Source organism: Schistocerca americana, chromosome 3 (assembly GCF_021461395.2).
Source record: "Schistocerca americana isolate TAMUIC-IGC-003095 chromosome 3, iqSchAmer2.1, whole genome shotgun sequence".
Taxonomy (NCBI): Eukaryota; Metazoa; Arthropoda; class Insecta; order Orthoptera; family Acrididae; genus Schistocerca; species Schistocerca americana.
In genome coordinates this window covers 530,948,347-530,976,279 of record NC_060121.1, presented here as the reverse complement: position 1 = coordinate 530,976,279, position 27,933 = coordinate 530,948,347, and the positions used below count along the sequence as shown (strand labels likewise).

General features: G+C 42.5%; 1 protein-coding gene across 1 annotated transcript in view; it reads left to right on the top strand.

Annotated features, from left to right (window-relative positions):
• Nucleotides 1-27,933, top strand: part of LOC124606202 (glutamate receptor ionotropic, delta-2-like) — a 117,387-nt gene that overhangs the window by 53,027 nt on the left and 36,427 nt on the right. Inside the window, exons 6-8 of the mRNA XM_047138171.1 lie at nucleotides 7,897-8,092; nucleotides 17,520-17,585; nucleotides 23,181-23,420. Coding sequence (XP_046994127.1) covers nucleotides 7,897-8,092; nucleotides 17,520-17,585; nucleotides 23,181-23,420 — 502 coding nt within the window. The remainder of the gene's footprint in view (nucleotides 1-7,896; nucleotides 8,093-17,519; nucleotides 17,586-23,180; nucleotides 23,421-27,933) is intronic.

The following is a 27,933-nucleotide window of genomic DNA, read 5'->3' as shown; positions in this document are numbered from 1 at the left end:
TGGAAATTTGAAGGTATGAAACGTTCCTTTTGTCCGTGGCTCGGAGGAACCGTGGCTTCTTACGGAGTCGCACCGTAATCTATAATCTCTTGGCGATGTGCGGCATGCAAGGTGAATTACACTACGTACTGTTCTGCAGATTTATTATCGGATTTTTTGTTCTGAAGGCTCGATTCCGAGCTTTAATTACAACCGAACCAATACGCCTTACGCACAATGAGTTACATCAATATATATATGCTTTGAGTTGTGTTGTTGTGGTCTTCTGTCCAGAGAATGGTTTGATGCAGCTCTCCGTGTTACTCTATCCTATGCAACCCTCTTCACCTCCGACTAACTACAGCAACCTACATACTTCTGAATCTGCTTAGTGTATCAAATGGATAAATTTTTAGACAACATTGTTGTGTGGAGATAACAGCGATTGGTTTACTTATAATCAATTATTCAAAATGACAGTCACAATTGCATTATAGCACAGACAGGGTGACGACTCCAGCGAGCGACCAAATGGTGTAAATTGTCCTGAAGATGACCCCATCGCGGGTTGAAACCGGTTGGCGGCAAAATAAATAATGCGATTGTGACTGTCATTTTGAATAATTGATTTATCAAATGGTTCAAATGGCTCTGAGCACTATGGGACTTAACAGCTGAGGTCATCAGTCCCCTAGAACTTAGAACTACTTAAACCTAACCAACCTAAGGACATCACACACATCCAATCCCGAGGCAGGATTCGAACCTGCGACCGTAGCTGTCGCGCGGTTCCAGACTGAAGCGTCACAGCGGCCGGCGCTTAGTCTATCCATCCCTTGGTCTCCCCCCTATAATTTTTTTACCCTCCACGCTTCCCTTCAACACTAAATTCGTGATCTTTTGATGCCTCAGAACGTGTCCTACCAACCGATCTCTTCTTCTAGTCAAGTTGTACCACAAATTCCTCTTCTCCCCAGTTCTGTTCAGAATCTCCTCATTAGTTACTTGACCTACCCGTCTAATTTTCAGCATTCCTATGTAGCACCACATTTCGAAAGCTTATGTTCTCTTCTTGTCTATTTATCGTCCATGTTCCACTTCCATACATGACTACACTCCATACAAATACTTTCAGAAAGGACTTCCTGACACTTAAATCTGTACTAGATGTTAACAAATTTCTCTTCTTAAGGAACGCTTTCCTTGCCATAGGCAGTCTACATTTTATGTCCTCTCTATTTCGACCAGTATCACTTATTTTGCTTCCCAAATAGCAAAGCCCATCTACCACTTTAAGTGTCTCTTAATCTAATTCCCTCAGCACCACTTGATTTAATTCGATTACATTCCATTATCCTCATTTTGCTGTTGTTGATCTTCATCTTATATCCTCCTTTCAATACACAGTCCACTCCTTTCAACTACTCTTCGGGGTTTTGCTATCTGTTACAGAAGTACAATATCGTCAGCAAACCTCAAAGATTTTATTTTTATCCATGGATCTTAGTTCCTACTCCAAATTTTTCTTTTGTTTCCTTTACTGCTTGCTCAATATACAGATTGAATGACATCGGGGATGAGTTACAACTCTGACTCACTCCCTTCCCAACCACTGCTTCCCTTTCATGCCCCTCGACTTTTATAACTGCCATTTGGTTTCTGTACAAATTGTAAATAGCCTTTCGCTCCCTGTATTTTACCCTTGCCGCCTTCATAATTTGAAAGAGAGTATTCCAGTCAACACTGTCAAAAGCTTTTTCTACGTCTGCAAATGCTAGGAAAGTAGGATTTACTTCTCTTCATCTGTCTTCTAAAATATGTCGTAAGGTCAGTATTGCCTCGCGGGTTCCCGTATTTCTACCGAATCCAAACTGATCTTCCCCGAGATCGACTTCTACCAGTTTTCCATTCTTGTGTAAAGAATTGGTCTTTGTATTTTGCAACCCTGACTTACTAAACTGATAGTTCGGTAATTTTCACACCAGACAACTTCCTTTTCTTCTTGAAGTCTGAGGGTATTACGTTTGCCTCATATATCTTGCTCACCAGATGGAAGATTTTTGTCATGGCTGGCTCTCCTAAGGCTATCAGTAATTCTAATGGAATATTGTCCACTCCCAGGGCCTTGCGTCGACTTAGGTCTCTCAGCGCTCTGTCAAATTCTTCACGCGGTATCATATCTCCCATTTCATCTTCATCTGTTCATCCACGTCCTCTTCCATTTCCATAACACTGTCCTCAAGTACATCGCTCTCTATATACTCCTTCTACCTTTCTGCTTTCCCTCCTGTGCTTTAGGTTATATGGAGCAATTTGGCTTTACAGTTCAATATATGTTTTTTATTTTAGATTGTAGTAAGAACTGACCGGTTTTGGTGTCTTCGCTACGAACTGCTCACTTCAAAACAATGTAGCTTTAAAAGTTAATGAAATTTTAATTCTTTATAGGCACATATATTGGCAATGGAAATTTTAAGTTATAGAAATTCTCAATCACCCACAAAAATATTCTTGTGCTTTTCCTAAAGTAAGTTTTTCTCAGCCAAGAATAAACAAACTACAGAATGCGTGGGTTTCTTTTGAAAGTCTCAGTTGTGGTTGTAAGACGCTACAACCACTGTGACCATACCGTGTGATAGGGATCTTATAAAGAGCGCTATTTAAGAGAGGTTCTGTGAATGCTGGACCTCGCGATGAACAGCGTGGACGCGAAGCTCCGGGTTGTTGGAAAACGGCTTGCCTGTGACTGGCAACGTAGCACCTGATTCCATCACGGCGACCACTGTTATTCCCACGATCCAACACGCACAGAGCCAGTCGTAAATGCTATTCTGCATAAAATCCGAATCACACTGTTCGATCACAGTGCTCGTAGCTTCTTAAAACTACAAAAGAGACCTTAAACAAATCCACGCTTTCTGGTGGTATATGTGTATCCGGGATGAGGAAAAGTTGCTTCAGAAAAATCATAAGAACTTTTCTGTGGGTGATTGAAAATTTCTGTAACTTGACATTTCCACTGCCAATGTATATGCCTATAAGCTATTAAAATGTCATTAACATTTCGTGGTATACACTTCGAAGTGAGCAGTTCGTAGCAAAGACGCCGAAAACCGGACAATCCTCATTAAAATCAAAAATAGAAAATATGTATTGAACTTTCAAACCAAATTACTCCGTATAACCTAACGCAGAATAAAACAACAAAAATTTTAGTGTATTTTGCGTTGAGCCTATTGCTTCGCTTGTAATTAAAGCTTAAACTCGAGTCTCCATAATGCAAAATCCGTTAGTAGTCGGGAACGTTATTGACTGACCTGGATTAGTTCTCTTCACTATTATACACGTAAGAGCACTCCAGATAAGGGTCACCAGCCTGGTTATAACCCGCGAGATGGGGTTAAAATTTTCAGTATTCCGAAGTCCATCTTTGAAAGCCCTGTACGAATCAAACCATATTCGCAAGTAATTCGAATTACGGCTATTGAACTGGAATACGTACACCGTTTTAAAACACATCCAACTGGCTCCTAATAACTTCCAACTATACTGTCCACATACCGGAACAAGAATACATTAAATCGTCAATAAGGGAAGAATTCACACGAAAACATCACTCTCGAATTTCCACAGAAACAAATATAAGCTATTTGTATCTCCAATAGGATAAATAGTCAAGGCTGCAATGACAGCAGAAGCTTTATTGACGAGTTCCGCTTTTTTAAGCCATCTTCAGAATTTCTACAAGGGAAAATGCATAAAAAGAATTCTGGGATGTGATCCTATCTGGCATGAGAAGGCGATAAAAACTTTTCTAAACACTATATCAACGCCAAGGGACGTTTAGGAACTGTGGGTACGGATCAGGCTATCGGACAGATTACATCGAACGGCTATAGCGTCAGCAGTTACTGCTAAAAAAATTCATTCACAGCAGTTTTTGATCACACCTTGTACATCAAAACAATAGATTAGATTCATGTATTACTCAGGCAAGATGTTTCGTAAGCCATCGATGTATTTGTGTTGATATTTTAATTAACCTACATGAAATAAAACAATCGTTCTTTAGTTGAAAAAATTATTGTATCGAGATATTTCGACCGATTACATCGACTGAAAAGAAAGTTGAGCGGTGGAGTACTCTCATGTCAGTGTTTGCGGGACTAGTTCGTGGAAGTGAATAATTTCGTCCCTGTGAATAAGAGGTGGTTACGACTCAGGATAAATGTTAATAATACTGGGGATAATTTCTACAAGTGAAATCAACTGCGAAAACTTTAACTACACAAAGAAAGCTGATGAAGTAAGGGTGACACGAAAAGAGGCGAAAAATTACAAGAAATTTTACCTTGCTATGAGTCCGGTATGTTACACACATCAATGGAAGTTTTGCAGCACTCCTTTATTTGGAAATCCATGGTGCAGAAAACAAAACCGGCTCTGGTGCACGCGTATATATTCATTTACAACATGTACAGATCACCAAATAAAAAGAAACATTATTGTATAACGACAATGTCATCTGTTGCCCACGGGACGCGGTGGAGAGGAGGGGAAGGGGTAGAGAGGGGGGACATTTCATAACACTCCTGGGCAACATCAATATGTGTTGGAACGTCCACTTGCTCGGATGCAGACCTGGATCTACTGTGGCATGCTATGGATGATATCATCAAACCACCTGTGTTCAAAATTGTCCCACTCTTCAATGACGAGTCAGCATAAGCCGCGCGAAATACGAGGCCATCGTCGACGTTCAAAACCGGCTCCTTGCAGTCGAACTCACACTTGTTCCATTAGGGTCATGTCTGAGGAACAAGCAGGCCACTCCTGTCCGCTGAACATAGTACGCTGTACGAGCATGTTCACGGAAACAGCACGATGAGCACGCGAGTTACCGTCCATCAAGTTGAAATTGTCAGCAATATGTTGGCGATTCGGTCCCACTATGGGTTGGAGAATCTCGTCCCTGTACTACAGAGCAGTGAGACAGCTTTCAGCAACAACGAGAGGTGTCCGGTGGCCCCATGCAATGTCACCCCAGAACATCACTCCACCACATCTCTCCACCACCGCTTTGCTGCATATATGGGACACAACATTGGAAGCGTTCATATTACCAGGATGTCTCCCGAGATGTCTTCACTTGTCAGGGTGCAAAAAGATCCAGATTTCGTCCATAAACAACACTCGAGGCAATCCTGGGGCGTCCGTTTTGCATGATTCCGTGCCCTTCATGGTGCTGTGATGTACGACATGATGTTCGGTATGGCCATTGGGAATGTAGGTTCGCATCACACAATTGTGTCCAAATAGTTTGGTCCGATACATGACGTCCTTTAGCGTCTTAGAATGACGGATTCCGTCCTGGAGTACTAAGCCCATAGTTCCTTTGATTCAGAAGTCATAGATATAGATCGCCCTGCACCCCTATCAAACATGGGTACCATATGCAGCGTTAACTCCTCAACATTACCTGTGGAACTGATTCCATCTCTGCACCACGTGACTTGGACTCAGGTGCAAATGTCGAGAAACCTCCCTAATTGCCACATAACGTGGTGATTTGGACCCAATCATTGATTCGGACTGTCCTTCGTGGCACTATAGATATTCACTCTACTGTTTCACAGAAGTCTCTAATACACCCGTACTGGTGTTATACTTTCAATTGAAATGCTGCAATCCATTCGAGTGCAGCTTTCTACCCGTAATTAGTTCTTATGGTAATTCTGTGTATGTTTACAAGTAATGTCACGTATGACCTTCTGATCGGAACAGAAACAGTCACAATAGCAACACACCTGTACGACATATCAGGGTTATGCAAAACTTTTGTTGGTTTGTGTACATCAGATCTAAGCTTTAAAATTCGAAAATTTAGGTTATGGTGGAACAGTGAACCAGTTTTTTTATGAATGCTTGCAATCGATATCTCATTTATAAAAACAGTGGAGTGGTGACTTGAATATAAAAATTGGCTAAGAAAGCATACAAAAACAAAACTTTCTTCCAAACTGATGAAGAGTTTGCCAAAAACAACAGAAGAAGCTTCTAGCAAAAGCTATAAAAACCTACCCCTCAATTTCGAGATGCTAATTGGAACATTGCTCACAAAAATATAGAAAATTGCAAGATATTTTCAGATTTCTTTAAGAAACTCTTGAATTGTGAAGTCATTGTTGAAAATTTTGAGTTCACTCCAAATAATTCTAATAAACCAGATTCAGAACCACCAACAATTGAAGAATTACAAAAAATCATTTCAGAATTAAAAAATAATGAAGTTCAGGTGGAAATCAAATAGTGGCTGAACTACGCAAAAAATCTAAAAAAATCATTAAATTTGTGTTCAATAAAATTTGTGTGGAAGGAGAGATCTGAGCAGAGGAGAAAACAGCTCTCATCCATCCCTTCACGAAGAAGCCCGTTTCAGAAGAGCAGAGCCACATTTGGGTCTACAACTGGGGGAGTACCAGGGAGGGTTCTGAAAGGGTTGATCATGCTCTGAACAACTACTAAACCTTAAAAAAAACGTTATACTATATCAAATATCAATGACATACGCAATTTCCTTCATTGATTTCAAGAATGCATATGATACAATTGATAGAGAATCCCTAATATCAATGACAGAAGAACTGGATGTGGATAAGAAAACAACTAACAATAAAAGCCACTATTATAAATACGTCTTCGAAAGTTAAATTCATGGGTAAAGTATGGGACGCATTTGTAATAAAAACTGCAGTAAGACAAATGGATGGGTTTCCAACATTATTGTTTCATTGTCCCTTGAGAAAGTAATCAGAGAATGGAAGAAAACCATAAAGAATGGAATAAGATGATGTTGCGAAAAGCAGATTTTAAAATCAACTGCATTGCCTTTGCAGATGATGTGGCCCTGTTTGCTGAAGCAATGAAGGAAGCAAAGGAACGAATCCTTGAACTAGAGAAACATGCAGGTAAAGTAGGTCTCAACACTTGCTTTGAAAAAACTAAAATAATGGCAAACAAACACATAAATAAATACATAAAAGTCCAAGAACATAAAATAGAAATAATAAAAGAATTTAAATGTTTGGGGAATGGATTAATTGGAATGCAACGGAACACAAGGCAATAGAATCCAGGAAAAACAAACTTGAATTGGCCTTCATTTGACAAAACAGACATACAACAAGTAATTACTTTCATGAGGTCCAAAAGTAAGTATCACAAAACAGTGATCAAGCCAGAAGTATTGTATGCAACAGAAACCCAAGCTATGAATCGCATAGGCAAGATAGAACAATCAGCATGAAACTAAGAAAAATTTTAAGAAAAACTGTAAGGCCAAAATTTCTGGATAGTAAAAAAAAAAATATACCTCAAGAATCAAACTCTCTAAAAAAAGAAAGACCTCAGATACTATGCCAAAAAGGAGACTACATTTTTATGGACATCTTGTCAGAATGAACTCTAAATAGATTGACTAAACAAATTTTTTATTTCTTCCATAACCCATAACGAAACCTAATTGATTTACGGAAATTGAAAAAGACTGAAGAGGATTAAAAATTAGAGGAAAGTCATTACTCGATAGAACAGCTCTGTAAAGTACCAAAGACGATAAAGTAAGATTCCAAGACAAATTTAAAATAAAGTCGAAACCCATGAACTCAGAAGAGGAGTGAAGAAGATGATCAGAGAGAATGAAGAAATACTGGCACAAAGGAAGGAACAGTATTCGAAGAAATAACTGATTCATCGAACTCCAATAAGGTTGAAACCAAATAAGAAGAAAACAGAATTGCACCACAAAACCCGATTTTTCACGATTAATGAAAGACAGGAGATATATAAAATTATGCTCATAGCAGGGTTCGCTTGCAGCTGATTTGGTGGCATACTCTAACGAACGACATGTTTCAGGTCAAAGATCATGTTCCGGCACCCGGCGGTGGTGACGGTGCAGGGCACGCTGTTCCGGCCGCTGGCGCCACGCCTCTGGCTGTGCGTGGTTCTGGTGTTCGCCGCACTGGCGCTGGTGGCGCGCGCCGTCTGCTGGGCGCACGGCCGGCCCACACTCCACGCCTGGGGGGACACGTTCCTGCTTGTCGCCTCTGCTGTGGGGCAGCAAGGTATACCTTGACAGCAACATTACACGAGAAAACGCGAAAATTGTTAATTTGTAACAAAATCTTACGAGAAAGTTGCTTTTATGTCATTTGTTTTCCGACAATTGCAATGTTCGATCATCACATAGCACGCCTTTCTCTTCAGGACCGAGTACAGCTGTCGAGTGGAAATTTATGTCACGTCCTAAGATATCTGGACTCTTCGTTGTTTACAAAATAGAAGCTTCTAAGTCAATGCCACAAGTACGGCGATCTGTGTCATATATTTCGGTAATCGAAAAATCAATAATCGACCATTGTAGGTGCCTCTCACTTGACCTAGGACAGTAATATTTGACAAGAGATGAGGCTTAGCAGGAATATTATACGAGAAATTGCGGAAGGTGATAATTTGTAGCTGGTTGCTTGTAGGTTAGCAGGCTGCACAGATGTGCGAGCATGGCTCTAAACAAAATAACGTTGGACGGTATGTGTTCTACACTGCTATTGGCAGACACTATGAGTTCACTGAGAAAAAGTCTGTTTGTGTTCCGCAGAGTTACGAGATGTATTTATAGAATGCTTTAGTTTCTATTTAACTAATGAAGTATTATCATACTGGTGGAATATTAGTGTTGTATTCTGTAACCTGCACATCCTTTTAACTGACACTGGTGGATTCAGGCAGCTATCACAATGGAACACATATTGGACTCATAAAGCACAAAATATTGTAGTGAAATGCAAATTATTAATAGATGAATGCCAAACATTTAGTTAAATAAAAATTATTAATGACAAGGCCCAATGCTGGGTGCCAAAGTACAGTAAATTCAATTTAATAAAGTATGAGAAATGTACATTTATTATAATCATTTATAAATCATTTGTACAAAAAATTTCAGTGCAGATTGATTGGGCATACGCACAACTCTGGGCATGAGGGGGGGAGGATGGATGATTACACACTTAATCTCACCACATGACAGAACTGGTGGCATGTGCAGAAGCGGACAGCTGGTGTGATGTCAATGTCAGTGCAAGATATCAGTCTCCTGTAACATCTCTCGTGGCGTCAAGCAGACATTGGTTTACAGTAGAGCACTGCATCTGTGAGGTGGAACTATGTGGGCAGCAGTCGCTTCCCATCACTCGCTCTGTACGCGTTGTGCAAGCATGCGGCCAGCGATTTCCTCACCCAGTATCACGTGGTGTGCACTCACTGAGTGGCACACGCTGACTGAGCTACACAGCTAAGGAAACCTACAGTGGACTCTGTACACCTTCACTACAACGTAGCAACATTAATGGTCCTGGTGTAGGAATGCATTAAGAATTACAATTTCTCTGTAGCTGTCGATTTTCCATAATTTCTATGCAGCAAGTGCGTGCTGTGTACCTGAGATTCATGAAGTATCACCCCTGCATTGAGTATGATAACATATAACGAGTATTAAACTGATAATATAATAATGAATATTATCGAAAGACTGATTTACTTGTGGAACTGTAAATATGTCTGAAATAATGCCTGCACTCAGTCTACTGTTAAAATTGCATTGGCATTGCCTTCTTTATAATTAACAAAAACTTCAACCCAGCTACACTGTAGATTGTTGTGTGTAAATGGAGCAAATTAACTAATAGAACTCATTACAGTTGGTAATATTAATTGCAATGAATGGAAAGAGGAAGGAAGTGTAAGGTGCAGTGGTAATCAAAGATTCACATTATTTGAATAAATTTCTAACTGGGTAATTATTTGAATAAGCAGGTTACTCTAATGAACTTATTCACAAATAAATTATTTGTAACTTAAATAATGTATAACATATACTGCCACTGAATTGTTTTCATTTACTTCTTGTACCGAATTCTATGACTAATATTTTTTACCTTTGTTTGGTCCATTTTGTGTTTTATAAATAACTTATTTAAGGTCTGTAAATAAGTGTGGGCTCACTAAGTAAACTTACAGACTACAATGCCAAAAGTTTTAGGTTCGATCCTCCCATACGTTGTGGGATTGTTCCTGTTATTTATCGCTTCTTTCACCTCTGACAATGAGAAAAATCCGAAGTTGCACTTTGTTCTGGAGTATGTGTTGAACTGTGGGTTTGTTCTAAGTAGTTGTGTAAGTCGGTTCAGAGGTGAAAGGAAGTCAACCGTGCGCCACTATGTCTGTAAAGGTGCCAGCTGGAGTGGCCGTGCAGTTCTAGGTGCTACAGTCTGGAACCGAGCGACCTCTACGGTCGCAGGTTCGAATCCTGCCTCGGGCATGGATGCGTGTGATGTCCTTAGGTTAGTTGGGTTTAATTAGTTCTAAGTTCTAGGCGACTGACGACCTCAGAAGTTAAGTCGCATAGTGCTCAGAGCTATTTGAACCACTTTTTGTCTGTAAAGCACTGAAATGTTCCAACCAACCTTCTGGTTGAGCACAGCTTTACTTACTTCACAGTATAATAAAGGTGTCACAAAAATTTTTCATAGGTGGATGGCCTTAGCAGTTACACTACTGATGCAACCCAATTTAACTGATATGCACCTGCCACTCCTCCCCCCCTCCCCCCATCCCCCCATCTCCTGCTAACATGCATTAATACTCTACATAAGGCCAGTATTACACTATCAAATTTCTTTGTCAAAGGTTTGATGAAAGATTTGATCAAAAATTCGTCAAATATATTTGACAAAGATCTTTGATGTGACGCTAAAAAGGGGTATTACACTGTCATATTTTTCGTCAAAGTTCAAGATGGCTGACAACAACAACTTGTTACTAACTGCAGCAGTTGCAAGCACCACAATTGCAGTGTGTGCACATGCAGAAGAGAAGTGGGGGGAAAAAAGGAAACGTACCTGGGTGAAGCTGTGGGTTTTACGATGACATGATAAAAGGATTCAACAAAACTTGTTACATAAGCTAATAGTGGAGGACGTCAAGTCGTACATCAATTAGTTACGAATTGATGAGTATACATTTCTGAATGTGCTCAGTGAAGTGTATCATATCACAGAGCACAATACTCACTTAAGAACTGCTATATCGGCAGAAGACAGGCTCACTGTAAAATTCCAATTTCTTGCTACAGAGAGAGTTAGGTTAGGTTAGATCAGGTCTCCAATCTTCTTAATCTATTTTTGTATTCAGGGTGCCTCACGTTGTAAAGCACCTCATCAGCTTCATACATCTCTCTTAATTTTGTAGTTGGTGGTAGACACCAATTGTATTTACTGACAATGTTTATAAAAACATTACAGATGACAGAACGCTGCAGCGATGCTAGCGCTCCACGTGGTAACATGTCACATTGCAGTGAACAGAAGACAAGCGGCTTATCTGATCAAATCTACAGCGAGGCCCTGGATTTGGTCAAATTTATTTGACGACAAAAGAGATTTGACAAAATTCCCTCTTACACCATCAAAGATATTTGACAAAGATATCTGACAAAGAAATTTGATAGTGTAATACCGGCCTAAGTAGCCCAAGATGAGAATTCAGCCAGCAGAAAATCATAGGGTACGTTTATGCTGCAGCCTCGCTGTTCGCACCACGCTGCTGGTGCATCGCACATCGCTGCTCCCTGGGAGCCTTGTTACATTTACACTGCAGCCTCGCTGCTCGCTAGTGAACGCTGCAGTATAGCTAGCAGGAACAAGCAGAGCACTGCTGGAGTGACATGAAAGCTGTTAATCGTAGCTCTAGTTTAAGGACATACTGCGATGGTCACAAAATATGTCGATGTCATTGTCTGGCGACGATCGCAGCGAGCAGTGAGGCGAGCAGCGGGCCGTGCACTAACGGAGCAGATTAAACAGGCGAGTGAGACTCAGTGCGCTTGTTCCAACTTTACCAAGCCACGCTGGCTAGCAGCAAGGTGACAGCATAAACACTCCTTTAACCTGCAGCACCTTCCTCCAATGTACCAAGATTCCTAAAACTATCGGATATTGGTGGCTCGTTAATTATGCAGTTTTAAGCAGTTTGTGGTACTACAAAATGAGTGGACAAAGTTATTGTGAGCCTCGCTGGAGTGACTAACACCGACTGACTTTAGATCTGAAAAACTCCAGAAATGTTTGTGGGCTGTTGTTGGATGTCCAGAGTCATTCAAAAGTGTTTTAGGATTAACTCTGGTTAAGCTTTCCATTAGAATATGTCATGGTTTTTGGATCTGACATGTGCCTGTGCAGTTACATAGAGCACCGAGATTCAAAAATTTTGGAAGATGAATTGGGTATGAATACACAAAAGACTACATAATATTGCAGTGACATTGGCAACTATCTTATCGAGAAAGTGTCAAGAGACAAGCAGAATACGCTTTATGCCTTTCTACATCAACTGCAACTATTGCAACATTATCTTGCCCAGTATTTACAGATAGTTGACCTGTATTGGTATCCATAACTGGGGGAAGCTTACAACAAACTACAGACGTATAATAGCCAAACAAATATCGAAGAAATAGGGTTACGAGTTTCGATCGATGCATGTCGTAAAAATAAAAAATTATTTTGAATGTAATTTGGAAAGTGAAGCTGACGCGTAAAACACAAATAATTATTTGCCAAAAATTCATGATGAAATTGTGCATTGGAAGTCATAACTTGTAATCAGGAAATAAAGACGAATTCAGTAGATTTAACGCACCGATATCCTCTCTGCATATGCAGAACGTGTCGCGAGGATAAATCTTCGAAAATCAACTAACGTTTCTGATGAAATGTTCGACAAAAAGATTTGTTCTGAAGACTAATTTTAAAACAATGAAAAGTACATTCGTTTAATAAATGACAAATAATTGGAGCAATAAACGTAATCGGTTTTCAAATTTATCTATTATTCATAACACTTAATCGAAATGCAATAAAGAAAATAAAAAGAAAGCAAGTGAAGAAATATAAAAATCTGAAGATCGGATGCCAGATATCTTGAAATGTCATCATGGAACAATAAATGCCAATAAAAGCAACTGGTTACAGCTAATTCATTATAAATTATTAAATTTCAATACTGGCAGTGTTCTAAATGTTCATAATGGACAGGAATTATTTACTTAAGTTAATACCAGAAAGAATAGGGAAACAAAGTACGCCAGTAAGATACCTCATTTTTCACCTGGCTCAAAGGACGATGCATTTGAAAGTACAGGGTTATTACAAATAATTGAAGCGATTTCACAGCTCTACAATAACTTTATTATTTGAGATATTTTCACAATGCTTTGCACACACATACAAAAACTCAAAAAGTTTTTTTAGGCATTCACAAATGTTCGATATGTGCCCCTTTAGTGATTCGGCAGACATCAAGCCGATAATCAAGTTCCTCCCACACTCGGCCCAGCATGTCCCCATCAATGAGTTGGAAAGCATCGTTGATGCGAGCTCGCAGTTCTGGCACGTTTCTTGGTAGAGGAGGTTTAAACACTGAATCTTTCACATAACCCCACAAAAGAAATCGCATGGGGCTAAGTCGGGAGAGCGTGGAGGCCATGACATGAATTGCTGATCATGATCTCCACCACGACCGATCCATCGGTTTTCCAATCTCCTGTTTAAGAAATGCCGAACATCATGATGGAAGTGCGGTGGAGCACCATCCTGTTGAAAGATGAAGTCGGCGCTGTCGGTCTCCAGTTGTGGCATGCGCCAATTTTCCAGCATGTCCAGATACACGTGTCCTGTAACGTTTTTTTCGCAGGAGAAAAAGGGGCCGTAAACTTTAAACCGTGAGGCATCCAGAAGCTTTAAACTGCGCGTACCATCGCCGAATGGAGTTAGCAGTTGGTGGATCTTTGTTGAACTTCGTCCTGAAGTGTCATTGCACTGTTATGACTGACTGATGTGAGTGCATTTCAAGCGCGACATACGCTTTCTCGGCTCCTGTCGCCATTTTGTCTCACTGCGCTGTCGAGCGCTCTGGCGGCAGAAACCTACGTATCTGTAGTGTCTCGTGACCATATGTCAATGAATGGAGCTACAGTGAATATATGAAATCGCTTCAATCATTTGTAATAGCCCTGTAGAATAACGTTGGCATTGTTCCCAAACACGACAGTCTAATTCAGCTCTTAACACCGACTTGCGATGAAAATGCATGTTCGAAAATTTTGCGTTCCTAAAGCAAGTCACTAACATAATCAGTATCTTGGAAATTACAAGAGCACTTGCAACGTTGCTAGCATCTGCCTATAACATTATTGTCACCCACAGTTGCATTTCCCACCTTCCACATTTCCCGGAAGTTCTCCACATACCTTCCGGGACTAGCACTAGGGGAAGGAAGGACTTAGTATCGAAACCATGTCACATGATCTAGTGCCACGCCTTCACTTATAAAGTCCTCGATGTAGGTCAGATGAGCCACCATGTGTGTTGTTTCAATCTCACCTGAAACTAACTTTACTAGACGTGTTCGCTTTAGCCGGCCGGGGTGGCCGAGCGTTTCTAGGCGCCACAGTCTGAAACCAAGCGACCGCTACGGTCGCAGGTTCGAATCCTGCCTCGGGCATGGATGTGTGTGATGTCCGTAGGTTAGTTAGGTTTAAGTAGTTCTAAGTTCTAGGGGACTGATGACCTCAAAAGTTAAGTCCCATGGTGCTCAGAGCCATTTGAAACATTTTTTGTTGACTTTACTTACTTCTCAGAAGACGGTTGGCTCTAGTGTGACGATGTATATCGAAATACGTTTTTGTTAACACCAATAATATCCGCTAGCAAACTTTGTCCACATGGTACGATTCAATTCATGCAGAATCCATACAGGAGGAAGAGGAACTAGATGTAGCTCTCTTACGTAGCAATATTCGTGTTTGGTCGATTGCAGCATGTGACGTGCCTCTCCAGATTTGTATAGATCGTCTTAATAAGAATGCACAATTCAATTTTCGTGTATCTTTGTTCCGATCGGCTAGTAAGGCTTGTTATTTCTCAGTTATCAATTAGAGACATTTCAGCTACCGAAAATCAATCGCTTTACTCTCGAACAACGTGTTGTTAACGTCAGAACATATATATACCAGGAAAGTTCTTTAGAAACACAGAGACATTTACGTAAAAGGCAACCCTATTGAACGACAAGTCGACATTTCGGTGAAAAGTTTGTGACAAGTCGTTCAGTTTATGACACCAAAGCGGTATCGTAACGGCCGGTCTGCTGCAAATATAGCTTCAATAAATGAGAGTGTACTCCAAAATCTCCGAACTTCAACGTGCCACAGATTACAATTTTTTATTCTCTTTTGTTTTTTAAAATAAAAAACTGAAATTAATGGCAAGTCGAATTTCGAAGACAAGAACTGTAATTTCGAGGAGCACCACGCAGAGAGTTATCACAAAGATTTCACTGACACAACAACTTCTATGGGATGTGAATTCACCGATTGGATGTTAGAAAGCCAAAATGTGGGTAAAAATTTTGCGAGGAATGCCATTTTTAGTGATAACGTGTGTTTCCAACTAGAAGTCTCCGTGAACATGAGTAGCGTAACTGTCGGATTTGGGTCGCCACTAATTTTCGCACAGTCGATGAAGTACGGCGGCCTACTTTAGGGCGGACGTAGTGATTGGACTTAATTTCGAGAATATGACAAGTAATGCAGCGATGGTGAATGGCATCCGTTAACGTAACATGATAAATTAATGTCTTTGGCCCCAATGGAAGAGGATGGAGCTCGAAAGCAAGTAGTTACGGAAAGATGGCGCCATATATCATACTGTGCACAAATCACGCTAATTGTTGCAGGAGACCAGAACTAGGCACCACAATCTTGCGATCTGGTGCCGTGTAGCTATTTCCTGTACGTTTACGCGAAGTCACTTGTTTGCACGAACAAACCGAAACCGATTCTTGAGTGAAAGGGCCAAACCAAGTGCGTCATTCTGGAAATCAATTCAAAAATTTGTGAAAATGTCTTTAACGTTTTTGCAATAGTAGTAAAAGTCTGCGAGCAACGTTTGTCAGACATTGTCCCATATTGTTTATCACACGGAACAGCATTATATACTGATGGCTTTTCAATAGAAATATTTCATCGTTTCTGTAACCAATGTATTTTTTTCAAGAATTTGCATTTTTATTAGCATGCAGTTTGCTACTGAAACCAAATTCTCTGTAAGCGGAGTACAATCTGTTGCGGAAAAAAAAGAAATGAATTGCCGATATCCAATGTGCCTTCTACGACCACATTCGACGAAACAAGTGAGCATCCCACAAGTCTGTACATTCTTAAGATTAGGATAGCTGCATGTCGATTGTTTTGGATATATCTTCTTGTATATAATATCTTCCGTTGTCCATTAAGCGTACAGTTGGAGAGCACTGTATACGAGGGTTGGAACTTAAATAGTGACAACTATTTATTCACAGCCGATACAAAAGAGTTACGTGTTTGCACTTGTTATTGTCCTTCAAAGTGGTCACCAGCATTGTGTAGAACCCGTTGCCAGCGATGTGGAAGGTGTAGTATGCCGTTAGCAGAGCCTGTTCTGTTGATGGTGCGAATGGAGCGCTCAAAAATTATGATGATTCTCGTATACGACTTTAATGGTGTTATCCTAACGCATTACGTTCCTCCACGGTAGCGCGTCAATGCACAGTGCTACTGTTCGGTTTTGGAGCATCACCTGCGACCAGCTTTGCGAAAGATGCGGGGACACTTTCTGCGCAACCCATCCATCATCTTTCATGACAATGTGCTGGCGCATACAGCGCAAGCTGTGGCTCCTCTGTTCGGCCGATGGGACTGGGAAGTTACTGCACCGTCCACCATACTCCCCGGACTTAAGTCCTTATGCCTTTGATTTGACTCTGAAGATGAAGGAACCACTTCGTGGCATTCGCTTCAGAACTGTTCCAGAGATTCGACAGGCAGTAGACCGCTCCATTCGCACCATCAACAGAACAGACTCTGCTGACGGTATACTACGGCTTCCACATCGCTGACAACGGGTTCTACACAACACTCGTGACTACTCTGAAGGACAGTAACAGGTGCAAACATGTAACTCTTTAGTATCGGTTGTGAATAAATAGTTACCACTATTTAAGTTCCAACCCTTGTATCTGTGGGTTAAAAACAGTTTGCAGTAACACCAAAGTAACATTCCAGGCCTCAAAATCTGTAGACGCCTGTAGAAAGAAAGAACGATTAGGATTCAGTATTCTGTTAAAGACTACATCAATGGAGGCGGAGCATAAGGCTGGAAAAATACACTGAAGGACATAGTTCCTATTTTTTCCCCCATAGGAACCATCAAGACAATTGCTTCAAGTGGTTTAGAGAAACGAGGGAAAATCTAAATCTGGATTATGTGTTAGGGTCATTCAAATCAGACATAAGGAGGCTTTTTTTTCCCATCAGTCTGCTGACTAGTTTGATGCGGCCCGCCACGAATTCCTTCCCTGTGCTAACCTCTTCATCTCAGGGTAGCACTCGCAACCTACATCCTCAATTATTTGCTTCACGTATTCCAATCTCTGTCTTCGTCTACAGCTTTTGCCCTCTACAGCTCCCTCTAGTATCATGGAAGTCATTCCCTCATGTCTTAGCAGATGTCCTATCATCCTGTCCCTTCTCCTTATCAGTGTTTTCCACATATTCCTTTCCTCTCCGATTCTGCGTAGATCCTCCTCATTCCTTACCTTATCAGTCCACCTAATTTTCAACATTCGTCTACAGCACCACATATCAAATGCTTCGATTCTCTTCTGTTCCGGTTTTCCCACAGTCCATGTTTCACTACCATACAATGCTTGTCTCCAGACGTACATCCTCAGAAATTTCTTCCTCAAATTAAGGCCGGTATTTGATATTAGTAGACTTATCTTGGCCAGAAATGCCTTTTTTGCCATAGCGAGTCTGCTTTTGATGTCCTCCTTGCTCAGTCCGTCATTGGTTATTTTACTGCCTAGGTAGCAGAATTCCTTAACTTCATTGACTTCGTGACCATCAATCCTGATGTTAAGTTTCTCGCTGTTCTCATTTCTACTACTTCTCATTACCTTCGTCTTTCTCCGATTTACTCTCAAACCATACTGTGTACTCATTAGACTGTTCATTCCGTTCAGCAGATCATTTGATTCTTCTTCACTTTCACTCAGGATAGCAATGTCATCAGCGAATCGTATCATTGATATCCTTTCACCTTGTATTTTAATTCCACTCCTGAACCTTTCTTTTATTTCCATCATTGCTTCCTCGATGAACAGATTGAAGAGTACGGGCGAAAGGCTACAGCCTTGTCTTACACCCTTCTTAATACGAGCACTTCGTTCTTGATCGTCTGCTCTTATTATTCCCTCTTGGTTGTTGTACATATTGTATATGACCCGTCTCTCCCTATAGCTTACCCCTACTTTTTTCAGAATCTCTAACAGCTTGCACCATTTTATATTGTCGAACGCTATTTCCAGGTCGACAAATCCTATGAAAGTGTCTTGATTTTTCTTTAGCCTAGCTTCCATTATTAGCCGTAACGTCAGAATTGCCTCTCTCGTCCCTTTACTTTTTCTAAAGCCAAACTGATCGTCACCTAGCTCATTCTCAATTTTCTTTTCCATTCTTCTGTATATTATTCTTGTGAGCAGCTTCGATGCATGAGCTGTTAAGCTGATTGTGCGATAATTCTCGCACTTGTCAGCTCTTGCCGTCTTCGGAATTGTGTGGATGATGCTTTTCCGAAAGTCAGATGGTATATCGCCAGACTCATATATTCTACTCACCAACGTGAATAGTAGTTTTGTTGCCACTTCCCCCAATGATTTTAGAAATGATTTTAGAAATTCTGATGGAATGTTATCTATCCCTTCTGCCTTATTTGGCCGTAAGTCCTCCAAAGGAGGCTAGGAGGCTATAAAATGAAAACTGCTGAAAGGATTGTAATGCTATTGCCTGCAGAAGAAGGAATCGTCCCTGCGTGAGAGCCAGGTTCCCAAGCTCGCTGCTAGCGGGATCTGGGCGCACATGCACGTGATGACAGGCTTCAAAAGAAGAGCAAAAGCTTGTAGTGCGTTTTCTGACAGCGAAAGGAGCGCGGAGAAGGGAAATTCATTAAAGCACGGCACAAGCGTACGAAGAGCACTGAACGTTCTTTGCAAGAGTCAAGGCATGACACAAACGCTCCAAGTAAGGACGGATGACATTGGCCGACGCACGATCTGGAACACCACACAGCATCACCGATACCACTGTGAAGCAGGCGGATGCCCTCGTTACTGAAGACCGACGAGTTGCGATGCCAGCCGTTTCCACAGAGGTCGGATTCAGTGTCGGAATTGCAACGACCTTCAGTGCTCTCCGTACACTTGTGCCATTGTTCGATGAATTTCCGCTACTCCCATTTCTTCCGGTGTAAGGAAACGCCCTGCATCCCTTAGCTCTTCTTTTCAAGTCTCCATTTCTCTGTTTTGAGCAATACGCGTCCACTTGCTCGTTCTGTCTTAACGTGCATCTGCGCGCACATCCCTCTGACGGCGAGTTACGAGCCTCAGAGCCCTTATTACGTACCGCACCTTCTTCCTGAAACAATGGTCTTTAGATCTGATCAGTGGTTTTCATTTTACGGTCTCCGGCTCGTCCTTTTTTGAATGACCTTACTCTACACTAACAATAAATCTGTAAAAATGTGGAATCTGTGTCTTTGAACACATTTCTCCAAAACTACTAGACGAATTTACCTGGGGTTGTCGCAGGTAATTTGAGCGTAGCTTGGGGCACCGTACAGGTTTTAGTTGGTCAAAATCGGTCCAGGGAAAAAATGATATTGTGATCTAAAGTTTTACTAAAACTGTCTTATCTGTCTATTTCTCTGTTTGAACACGCTAATCTCCAAAACTACAAGACGAATTTTCGTGTGATTTTCGTAGATAACTTGAACATAGCTTGGACTACGGTATAGGCTTTATTTCATCAAATGGGAACGCGAAAAAAAGATATCGTAATTTAACGTTTTATCCAAACTGTAGTGTCTGTTTGAACACCCTAATCTTTTTCACGTGGTTTTATGTGTAACTTGTGCATAGCTTTGGGCAAGCCTATGGCTTTTTTCCATCAAAATCAGATCAAAGGATATAGTAATTGATATTGTAATTGAGAGTTTTATCCATACTAATATTATAAGTGCGAAAGTAACTCTGTTTGATACGTTTTCACGACTAACCTGCTGAATCAATTTCGACGAAATTTTGTATGATGATGCCTTGAACGCTGTGGAAGAACTTAGGCTACTTTAGGTAATGTGTAGTACAAGATAATTGTTGATTTGAAGATTTGAAGAATATTAGACGAATTAAGAAAAAATATTTACTCTTTGAGAAAGCTGTTTCCTCTTTGACTTTTGATCTTTATCGTATTTGTGAAAATGCTTTTGTTGGCTCGTACATGCTGTATGATACGATTCAAAGTAATGAATACAATGCTTCTGCAGTCTTCCGTGTGTTTAATCCATACTTACACACTATTTGTTGCATAATGTACACGTAGTGTAATGTATAGCTACTTCAGTATCACGAGGCATAGATGCGCGCTCCGGCCCATGGCCCTCTGTACACACTGCTGGGCAGCGCATTGTGCGTTGGGACACTTTGGAAGGGGCGACAGCGGCGCACACGTCACGAGCCGTGCTTACTCGAACAGCAGACACGTGAGGGCAACTGGTGTCATTGCAAGCACTGCCGCTAAATTACTCACCATCACTCATCATAACAAAACTACTGATACGCGAGCGCAGCCGCGGTTAACAGCTAGTATACGAAACACAGGGCGATTTTTTTTCCACGGTGTACAAACTCTAGCGATTGATCGATGAGAGGATACGGAACAAGAAAGGTCTACTGAACTTTTATCCGGAAATGCACGGTTTCCTTGCTAGAGACCATTTATGCAATCATACATTGTTACTGAAACTGCGGTCTAACACGTGCTGTAGCATGCAACCACAGTTACAGAATGTGTTGAAAATGGTTTCTATGTGTCACAGCGCATGCGCGTACGCGCTGCTATAAGTTTTGTCTCACACGTTCACATCGGCCAGGCTGCATCCGAACAGTGTCAGAGGCAACATGGATATGCTGCTCCACTTTCTCCACACTGGAATGGGCTCTGCATACACGATGCTTTTGGGATGACCCGATAGCCAGAAATCGCTTGGGTTGAGATCCGGCGAACGAACAAATGGTTCAAATGGTTCTGAGCACTATGTGACTTAACATCTGAGGTCATCACTTCCCTAGAACTTAGAACTACGTAAACCTAACTAAACATCTGAGGTCATCAGTTCCCTAGAACTTAGAACTACTTAAACCTAACTAACCTAAGGACATCACGCACATCCATGCCCGAGGCAGGATTCGAACCTGCGACCGTAGCGGTCGCGTGGTTGCAGACTGAAGCGCCTAGAACCGCACGGCCACTCCGGCCGGCGCGAACGAACAAGCCATGCAACTGGACCCCCTCGTCCGATCTCATCGATCGGGGAAGACACAATCGAGATGCGTCTGGACGTTAACAGCGAAATGAGCTAGAGCACCATCATGTAGCAGCCACATAACTCTTCGAATCATCAATGGCGCTTATTCCAGCAGGGGAGGTAAAGTCAAGCGCAAGAAACGTCGATAGTTCTGGCCTGTTAGGCGACGTAGAAGGAAGAGCTGTCTCAAAATATGGTCGCCAAGTATCCCGGTCCACACACTCCGGCTGCACCGATGCTGATGATTCGCTGTCACCATACCATGGGGTTTCTGCGTACTGTCCCACAGATGACTGTTGTGAAAGTTGAAGATGCCACTCCGCGTAAAGGTGGCGTCATCTATGAATAGGACGGATGACACAAATCTACATCTACATTTATACCCCGCAAGCCACCCAACGGTGTGTGGCGGAGGACACTTTACGTGCCACTGTCATTGCGTTGGTGAAGAAACCAATGACAAAACTGCTCTCGAGGTGGGAAGTCTGTCGCTAGTAAGCCCTGCACACGCTGTAAGTTATAAGGGTAGTAACAGTTACCAGGAGAGTGTTCAACACGGTCGTCTAGCTTATTCTGCATTGGCAGGCCAACTGGCTGGTACTGTCTGGTGGCCGAACATTTCGGGTACGTCCTTCATGATTTCCTGCTTCCTGGAACGACCTGTCTCAGATAAACGGCGAAACACTGTTGCAAACATTGAGTGCTATGGTTGTTGTCGGCGGGAATAGATATCCTGATACAACATTGCTGCCCTGCTGCCCGCCGCCCGTTGTCATTTGCCTTTCCGTAAGTGAACACCATGTCGGCAAGCTCTCGATTCGAGTACGGAACCAATGTGTACAACGCTGTATCACTTCCACTACAAGGTGAGTCAGCAAGAAAAGTGGATTCGGACGCAACATTACCAATTACCATGGCAGGAGACGGCGCTAGGGTATGACGTATGAGGGACAGTACCACCCTTTAGGAGGAAACCATGAATACTGTAACTGTGGCTGCATGGTACAGCGCTTATCAGACCGCAGTCTCTGTAACAAAGTATGATTGAATAAATGGTCTCTAGCATCGAAACCATGCATTTCCGGACATAAGTTCATTAGCTTGTACACGGCGGAAAAAATCACCTGTATATAAAAATTACGACGACGATGTCCTCTTAAGAGGAATAAATACACTTTCAATAATTATATAGTGAACCCTTACTTGAAAATGGAACAATAGCCGTACTCGCGATCGTACGTAAATAATTACATTTATGAATCGTCTAGGCGCAAAATATTGTAATTTCTAAATTAAAAAAAAAAAAAAAAAAAAAAAAGGTTCAAATAGCTCTGAGCACTATGGGATTTAATATCTGATGTCATCAGTACCCTAGAACTTAGAACTACGTAAACCTAACTAACCTAAGGATATCACACACATCCATCCCCGAGGCAAGATTCGAACCTGCGACCGTAGTGGTCGCGCGGTTCCAGACTGAGGCGCCTAGAACCTCTCGGCCACGCCGCCGGCTTCTAAATTACAGATGAACCGGAAATAATTAAATGAAACAAACGCTGCATCGCCTGAAATCGTATTTGGAATCGACTATGTTGTAGACCAGCTGCTAAGATGCACTTACAGTATTCTGTTCCGAAACTTCTGTTCGCAGGCAGCTCGCAGAGTGCAGACTGGCCCAGCTGGCGCATCCTGCTGGTGGTCAGCCTGGTGTGCGCCATGCTCCTGGACACGCACTATTCCGCCGCTATCGTCAGTTCTCTTCTTCTCCCGCCACCTAGGACCATCAACACCAAGGAGGACTTGCTCCAAAGTCCACTAGAGTTTGGCATAGAGAACATCAGCTACGTCCACAACCTTATAGAGGTACTACTGGCCATGCCGCTCTTGTTACTACGTAGACAGGTAGAGAGGAGGTTCATAGTTCATAGTCTTTCGACTAGTCTCCCGTTTTGGAGGCGGAATTCTGGTTTCTAGCGCGAGTCGCTTAAGTCAAAACGAGGGTACACAATTTTGTTGTGTGTTTAATCCTCTTGTGGCGCCAACTAAAACAGTTGAATTATGTTGCAATGATCATACCAAAAGCATTAGATAATTATAAACAGGGTGATTATAATTACAGTTTCAGGTTCAAAACACTGTAAAAGAGAACCGCTGCTCAGACTAATGTCACATTTGAACGGAATGTTATTGAAGAAAAGGAAAACGTTATGGAACAAAAAAAAAAGTTTATCCACTAGGTAACGCAATAGGCGTCGTAACATAAATAGGTTCGTTCGGCTACAAATGGCAGATGAATCACAACACGACGGCTACAGTGTGAGTTACGCATTAAGCCAACCGTACCGTGCAAAATGCATGACCGCACGAGTTTCGCAGTCAACAGTTGAGGGACTGTTAGTTGGGTAATCCTACCCACCACGGCAAGGTCATACAACATCAGATGGGAAAAATCGATTTTTAATTATTCTGAGACTAAAAACCACATAAAGAAGCTCTCCTGTGTCTTTTATGTTGCATATTTTGTCGCTTACAGTGCTATATACACTCCTGGAAATGGAAAAAAGAACACATTGACACCGGTGTGTCAGACCCACCATACTTGCTCCTGACACTGCGAGAGGGCTGTACAAGCAATGATCACACGCACGGCACAGCGGACACACCAGGAACCGCGGTGTTGGCCGTCGAATGGCGCTAGCTGCGCAGTATTTGTGCACCGCCGCCGTCAGTGCCAGCCAGTTTGCCGTGGCATACGGAGCTCCATCGCAGTCTTTAACACTGGTAGCATGCCGCGACAGCGTGGACGTGAACCGTATGTGCAGTTGACGGACTTTGAGCGAGGGCGTATAGTGGGCATGCGGGAGGCCGGGTGGACGTACCGCCGAATTGCTCAACACGTGGGGCGTGAGGTCTCCACAGTACATCGATGTTGTCGCCAGTGGTCGGCGGAAGGTGCACGTGCCCGTCGACCTGGGACCGGACCGCAGCGACGCACGGATGCACGCCAAGACCGTAGGATCCTACGCAGTGCCGTAGGGGACCGCACCGCCACTTCCCAGCAAATTAGGGACACTGTTGCTCCTGGGGTATCGGCGAGGACCATTCGCAACCGTCTCCATGAAGCTGGGCTACGGTCCCGCACACCGTTAGGCCGTCTTCCGCTCACGCCCCAACATCGTACAGCCCGCCTCCAGTGGTGTCGCGACAGGCGTGAATGGAGGGACGAATGGAGACGTGTCGTCTTCAGCGATGAGAGTCGCTTCTGCCTTGGTGCCAATGATGGTCGTATGCGTGTTTGGATCCGTGCAGGTGAGCGCCACAATCAGGACTGCATACGACCGAGGCAGACAGGGCCAACACCCGGCATCATGGTGTGGGGAGCGATCTCCTACACTAGCCGTACACCACTGGTGATCGTCGAGGGGACACTGAATAGTGCACGGTACATCCAAACCGTCATCGAACCCATCGTTCTACCATTCCTAGACCGGCAAGGGAACTTGCTGTTCCAACAGGACAATGCACGTCCGCATCTATCCCGTGCCACCCAACGTGCTCTAGAAGGTGTAAGTCAACTACCTTGGCCAGCAAGATCTCCGGATCTGTCCCCCATTGAGCATGTTTGGGACTGGATGAAGCGTCGTCTCACGCGGTCTGCACGTCCAGCACGAACGCTGGTCCAACTGAGGCGCCAGGTGGAAATGGCATGGCAAGCCGTTCCACAGGACTACATCCAGCATCTCTACGATCGTCTCCATGGGAGAATAGCAGCCTGCATTGCTGCGAAAGGTGGATATACACTGTACTAGTGCCGACATTGTGCATGCTCTGTTGCCTGTGTCTATGTGCCTGTGGTTCTGTCAGTGTGATCATGTGATGTATCTGACCCCAGGAATGTGTCAATAAAGTTTCCCCTTCCTGGGACAATGAATTCACGGTGTTCTTATTTCAATTTCCAGGAGTGTAGATACAAAATTTTCATTAATTTGGTTTTGCTTCCATAACGCTGCCCCTTCTTCGATGATATTGTGTTCAAATTTGACGTCATTCTGAACAGTAGTTCTTTTTTTTAGAGTGTTTTGAAACTGGAGCTTTTATTGTAATCATACTGGATATATATTTACATATTCTCACTAAATAGTAATAATCCTAGTTAGATTGTACCTTGAAAGTTGCCTTGCTTAATGAATCTCAGTTACAATAGCGTGTGTTTCAGCGGGTTCTCTTTCAAACTAGAACAAACTTTGTGAGGTTAAATATTGTTATCAGTTTGTGATGTCGCTGTCACGCAGAGCGGATCACCACAAGAAATTAGGTTCTTTAACGCAGATTTTATATACTCTATTAATGATGGTATTGTTCAGGATACTAGCTACCAATAACGAATGCAAAAAAATGGTTCAAATGGCTCTGAGCACTATGGGACTTAACATCTGTGGTCATCAGTCCCCTAGAACTTAGAACTACTTAAACCTAACTAACCTAAGGACATTACACACATCCATGCCCGAGGGAGGATTCGAACCTGCGACCGTAGCAGTTGCGCGGCTCTGGACTGAGCGCCTAGAACCGCTAGACCACCGCGGCCGGCAATAACGAATGCAGTGCCTTGCGTTATTTACCTTAAGTTTTAATTTAAATGAAGAAATGCTTCATAGTGTAACAGTATATCTGTTATTACACCTCTGAGCGCCGTACATCTCTGTTCAATATTTGTAGTAACTAGCACGTACGATCTGGTCCACAGCTCGTGGTCTAGTGGGACGCCGGCACGGTAGCTCAGCCCTCTTAAAAAAAAAAAAAAAAAAAAACCTGAGTTAATAGATCAACAAACGAAAAAAAAGTGGGTAGAGTTGCTGCGTCTGCATCACGTGGTCAAGGGTTCGATTCCCGGCGGGGTTGGCGATTTTCTTTGCCCGGGGACTGGGTATTTGTGTTGTCCTCATTATGTTACAAAACTTGCCTGCTGTTCAGGCAGGATTCCGGCAAAATAGCTGCAATATAGATCAGGTTCACTCACTGACAACTTTTATTGAAGCAGGATTTCAAACAAACAGTATGATACTGTGTGCAGGTAGTGTGAAGGCAATCGTCATCATACGTGACAGTGACTAGATTTGACTGTGTCCAAAAATTTTGTACGGGCGCGCAGTTGAGCGCCCCACAAATCAAATGGTTCGAATGGCTCTGAGTACTATGGGACTTAACATCTATGGTCATCAGTCCCCTAGAACTTAGAGCTACTTAAACCTAACTAACCTAAGGACATCACACAATATCACAAATCAAACATCATCTTCATCATCATCATCACCACGAATAACCTGAGTAATAAACTGAAAACAGACGCGCACACGCCCTGCTTCTTCTAATGCAAATGGCAGCAGACAGGGGGGCGCAATAAACGCTGCGCAGAAGCGAACGCATTTCAGCCATTCCGCACATGACGTCAGAGAGGAACACACTGCGCTTGTATTCTTATGTTGGAGGCTGGGTGGTTTCGTGAGTGTTGTCATTTTCGCTTAGTTGCTTTAGTACAGTGGGTTATTTTCAAGTGAAAGTGCGCGAGCAATGTCAGGTGTGCTGTTGATTGTTAAGTCTCACAGTTGCAACAGTTTCAGTTGCCACCAGGTATTTTGAAGGATGTTCTAGTTAGATTAGCTAATTCTAATGCTTCCTATAAATAAGGCGCGTGTATAATTTCCTGATTCAAAATGACGGCATCCACCTGTTAGGTGAAGTTCGCCTAAACTTGTGATGAATGCAAAATGAAAATGAGGGTTATATATGTCTTGTTTACTCGTTAAAACTTTTCTCAGAGCCAACTAAGAAAATTGCAAGCTCATTTCGAACATTTACTTTGACAGAAAGCTGCAAAAACAAAAAGCTTCGCGCTTTTTTGCATGTTTTAATTCGACAGAACATTTTTAACCAGCTGTGTCAGTTTAAAAGCTGGTTAAGTTACAGGATGTAGAGGTAACATTCTAGCAGTAGCAGAATATCAATTTAAACTGAAAGCTGCCACAATTACATCGCATAAGTACACGACCGACACATTATAGCGCCGAGGAAGACCCTATTCCTTTGTGACGTCACAGCGTCAGCCGACTGGGCCAACGAGATATTCGGGGCATGCAACGAACCTGTGACGAACACTAATCGGCTTGTCCGCCACACTTCACGAACGCTCGGTTCCGTGCAGGGCCCACGATAAACCAATATGTAATTGAAAAGATTCCCACGAAAAGTTACTCGTTCCCCGCCGGAGACGGCTGCTGGCACCCCGTAAGGCCTGCAGGGTCACGTGCTCTGACGTACACGCCACGGTCTATCTTTCTCGTGGGCCTCGGTCAGCCAATTGCAGCGCAGAACGCTT